General features: G+C 38.3%; 2 protein-coding genes across 2 annotated transcripts; one reads left to right on the top strand and one right to left on the bottom strand.

Annotated features, from left to right (window-relative positions):
• Positions 1-934: 934 nt before the first annotated feature.
• On the top strand, positions 935-2,011 carry LOC101308792. Its single transcript, XM_004287393.1, has 2 exons — positions 935-1,198; positions 1,357-2,011. The coding sequence occupies exon 2, from the start codon at positions 1,659-1,661 to the stop codon at positions 1,992-1,994; it is 336 nt and encodes a 111-aa protein (XP_004287441.1). The 5' UTR covers positions 935-1,198; positions 1,357-1,658; the 3' UTR covers positions 1,995-2,011.
• Positions 2,012-2,219: 208 nt separating this feature from the next.
• LOC101310063 lies at positions 2,220-3,506 on the bottom strand. Its single transcript, XM_004288795.1, has one exon. It carries the CDS (start codon positions 3,504-3,506, stop codon positions 2,220-2,222), a length of 1,287 nt encoding a protein of 428 aa, XP_004288843.1.
• Between the last annotated feature and the right edge of the window lie 852 nt (positions 3,507-4,358).

Here is a 4,358-nt window from a genome sequence, read left to right as displayed (position 1 = left end):
TGGACGTGATCATCATTGCGATGTTGTGATCATTAGAAATGGACCTTCCTTCGTATCTTTCCTTTTTTGTTTTTCTTTTGTTGTTCGTCTTCATGAATGTAATAAAGTACCTTTTGGCTTGAATCGGTCAAAATGTTGATGCATAGTGCAGTGTTAATGCTGCAAGCAACCTTTGTCTAAGGTTACGAGTCGAGCATATGACGGGTTGCTTGCGTGCCAGCGGTATTGTCGTAATTTATATGTTTTTTTTGTCGGTCTTGTATTATTTATTGATCACTTGCTACTTGCTAGTAGTAGTCTTATATTATTTAGGTTAATTGTATTTCATATTTGACCAATTTGTTATGTTTTTTTAAGGGGTTTCTAAATAATATCAGTTGGACTAAACGTCTTACCATCAATAAAAAGATGAATTATTTAATTATTTACGTTCTATGCGATCATTTCTTGCTTCCCATTTGAGACAAACAAAAGACATATACATTTTAAATTTATTCTTACGGTATAAGATGATTATACATTTATAATCAGATCGTATAAGGTATTTTAAATTACTAAAACAGACATATACATTTATATCAAATAAACACATGTGGGTTCCTGCCAACAGTTTTTTTTATTTTTAAATCTAGCGCGTGTGTTACACGCGCCTTTATAAAAAAAAAAANAAAAAAAAAGGGGGACCGAGACAGCTGCAGAGCCGTTGGCTATTCATGGGCTGCCACATGGCACCCTGTCTGGTGCAACGGCTCTTTCAGCCCAACGGTATTTTTTTTTTCTTACCCCCAAATTTTTTTCCTTATAAATAGCCCATTTTTTCTTTTAAAATTTAGCATCACTTTTCTCTTATCTCCTCTCATCTCCTTCCATCTTCCCTCACAATTTCTTTTAGTGTTCTTTGAAAATGGGTTCTAGTTGGCTTCCCTCCGAAGAGTTACAATTGTGTGTTTCTTGGGTACGACAATCCACTTGCAACATCACCGGCCGATATCAAAACAAAGACAATTTGTGGAAGAAAGTTCATGACGATTACGTCAAAAATTGGTGTGGCGATCCCGAAAATCCTCTAGCCGAGCCTCGTACGAAAGTTGCGCTCGAATCACATTTTCCGCACTTGAAGAAATTGCTCAAGAAGTGGCATACATGTCTATACAAATCAAGAAACCGTGCGGCTAGCAGGACGAATTTGGTAGATGAGGTATGCCTAACCGTTTGTTCTTCATGGATTAAATTTTTCCATTAATGTATTTTTTGTTATTGTTTTGCCATTTTTTCTTCATGTAATTTTTTTTGTTATTTCCATTAACATAGATTAAATTTTCGTATAAATCTAAATTTTGTAATTTTTTTGTTTAGGAAACTCAAGCTCAATCATTATATTTCAAGGATGTGGGCAAGAAATTTGACAAGAAAGAATGTTATGAAGCGGTGATAAATCATCCTCATTTCTTGACGGTTGTGAGTACTCCTTCTCCGTTTGATCGGAATTTTCCAATTTCTCCCGAGCTCCATGACACGGATGGGCATGTTGACTTGGATGATGATGAAGGATTCACAATTCCGACATCCAACCAAGAGAGACCTCGTCCCTCAAGCCCGGTTAGGCCTATGGGAGTAAAGGCGGCCAAAGAAGCAAAGAAGAAGGGAAAAAAAAAGGTATGGCGGAGAAAGACGAGAAGTCTTTAGCTATTTTTAATAATATGCAATGTAATCAAAAAGCACTTATAGAGGCTAACATGCGAAGAGACAAGGAAACCCTTCGGTTGGCTAGGGAGAGCTTAGAACTTCAGAAACGAAAGGAAGCAAGGTTGGCCCGACGTGATGCTATGGCGGAGTTGCAAGAAGAAACCAAAATTATGACAATGGATACAAGCATCATGACTCCGAAAAGTTTAAAGTGGCACAAAAAGAGGAAATCGGATATCATGGCGAAAATGAATGAGAGTACTAGTACTAGTGATGATTATTATGTTCCCCTCTTTGATGAAGACTAACATTGTGTTGTTGTTATAATTTCAATTTTATGTTCCTCAATTTCAAGTTATTTTTATATAAAATAATTTTATGTTTTAATACTAGTAATTTTATGTTCCTCAATTTCAATACCAATTAAAATTACAATACAAAATAAAAATTACAATACCAATTAAAATTACAATACCAAATAAAAATACAATACTAAATAAAAATACAATACCAAATAAAACTCCACAACTTGATTATTGTTGGTTGGCTTCCAATGCCCAATTATGCTCCACTAAATCATTCTGAAGAATTGTGTGGATATAAGCTGACTCGAGGTGGTCAATACGGTCCCAAAATGCATGCTGGTTTCTCCCATTTCTTTCCACTGGTAAAAAAGGAATTCGAACCCCCTCATGATCTACTGGCCCATCATAAACTCTTGCCCCCAGTGGGTTCAATAGATCTTCTTCTTCTGGCTCGACAAATTCTTCTTCTACAAATTCATCCTCTACAATCATGTTATGCAATATGATGCAAGTTATCATTATGCTTCTCACTGTCGAACTCCTGTGCAACCGAGCTCCATGACGAAGGATTGCCCAACGAGATTGCAGGATGCCGAAACACCTCTCTACATCTTTACGGTATGCTTCTTGTTTTTTTGCAAATAGTTTTTGTGCTTGCGATTCAGGGTTTGGAATAGTTTTTACAAATGTGGAGTACCTAGGATAAATTCCGTCAGCAAGATAATAAGCATTGCTATATCTCCTACCGTTTGCGTGAAACGTCACAGCCGGGCTGTTTCCAGCAATGAGCCCTTCAAATACCGGTGATTGGTTGAGTACGTTAATATCATTTTGAGCTCCTGGCACACCAAAGAAAGCGTGCCATACCCACGTGTCATGCGAGGCCACCGCCTCTAGAATAATGGTGGGACGACCCTTCCGGCCACTGTAAGCTCCATGCCACCCGGTTGGGCAGTTCTTCCACTCCCAATGCATGCAGTCAATGCTTCCGATCATACCTGGAAATCCCCGCTGATCAGCCCTAGCAAGAAGCTTTTGGAGGTCAGCCTTTGTTGGAGCTCGAAGATACTGCGGACCAAAAATACCTATCACATGTTGGCAAAACTTCTTCATGCACTCTAGTGTAGTTGATTCCCCCATCCTGCATATCTCAGCACACTGATCAGCAGTTGCACCATACGCCAACATTCGGAGGGCACCTGTCATCTTCTGTTGGGGCAGCAACCCTAGTTTTCCAGTGGCATCTGCTTTTTGATGCCAATAAGGGTCGTGGTTACAGAGAGCCGTCATGATGTGGTTGAACAGATGGGTGTGCATTCGGTACCTCCGACGAAATTCTTCCTCCCTAAAGATCGGACGCTCGATGAAGTAATCTACCATGAGACTTGTTCCCCCAGCTACCCTATGTCTGGGGTGATTAGGAGAGCGACCAGGACGCGAACCGCGTCCTTGTGGTTCATCTGAAGTATCAAGATGTACCATCATCATGGTCGCGTTAGTCATCATGGCATCCATCGTCTCAGCGTCCTCTTGACTATGTTGTTGCCTCTGCTTCAACAATTTACGAAAAAAACTCATCGTAATGATGAGGAAATATGGCAAAGTAATTAAGGGAATGTGTTTTTGAAGATTTGTAACTGAGATGTGAAGATTGTGTGAGTAGAGAGGGTGATGAAGCTTATTTATGGTCAATTTCATATGCCAAGAACTTGAAGATCATGTTACGTGTCGAGTCGTCATTCGTCGAAAATCCAATGATATTATTTGGCCGACAAACACACACGTGTCACTATTTGGTTGATCAGAAATCCTATCGGAAATCCTATAACATTATTTGAGTGATCACAATATCTGATAATGCCACGTGTCGTTTGGTGATTGATTGATTATCATATATGAAATCCAAAAAATAAAAGATTAAATCGATGAATAGTGATTGCTAAATTGATGGAGCTGCACCGCTGCATAAAAATAGGCCCATAAAAGCAATTTACAGTGAATAGTAATTGATGGAAGCAATTTAATTGATGGTTTGATAGTTTGATGGACTTAAATGGGTGCATATGCCCTAAAGCTTGCATAAGTCACTTATATACTCACTGATTAGAGATAAATATAACAATTAAGTCCTATCATTCAACATCATATTCAATTTAGACATCATATTCAATTTAGATGCACTAGATAAAGATGTGAAGTTAATTTTTTTTTTTTCCTTGAAATTCTCACTTGGGCTTAAGCCTAGGTGAGCCTTGCATTGGATCCGCCAGTGATTGTTTATATAGAAAATGACAAACAACTACCATAGACAGTTACAAAACACAGAAAAACCAACTTTCAACAGATTTAAACAAATAAGGACATAAG

This window comes from Fragaria vesca, linkage group LG1, assembly GCF_000184155.1.
Source record: "Fragaria vesca subsp. vesca linkage group LG1, FraVesHawaii_1.0, whole genome shotgun sequence".
Classification (NCBI taxonomy): Eukaryota; Viridiplantae; Streptophyta; class Magnoliopsida; order Rosales; family Rosaceae; genus Fragaria; species Fragaria vesca.
This window is presented reverse-complemented; position numbering and strand designations above follow the sequence as displayed.

Excerpts from the sequence above, each read along its gene's own strand:
- LOC101308792 (XM_004287393.1), top strand. The coding sequence starts at position 1,659 with ATGGCGGAGAAAGACGAGAAGTCTTTAGCTATTTTTAATAATATGCAA.
- LOC101310063 (XM_004288795.1), bottom strand. The coding sequence starts at position 3,506 with ATGGATGCCATGATGACTAACGCGACCATGATGATGGTACATCTTGAT.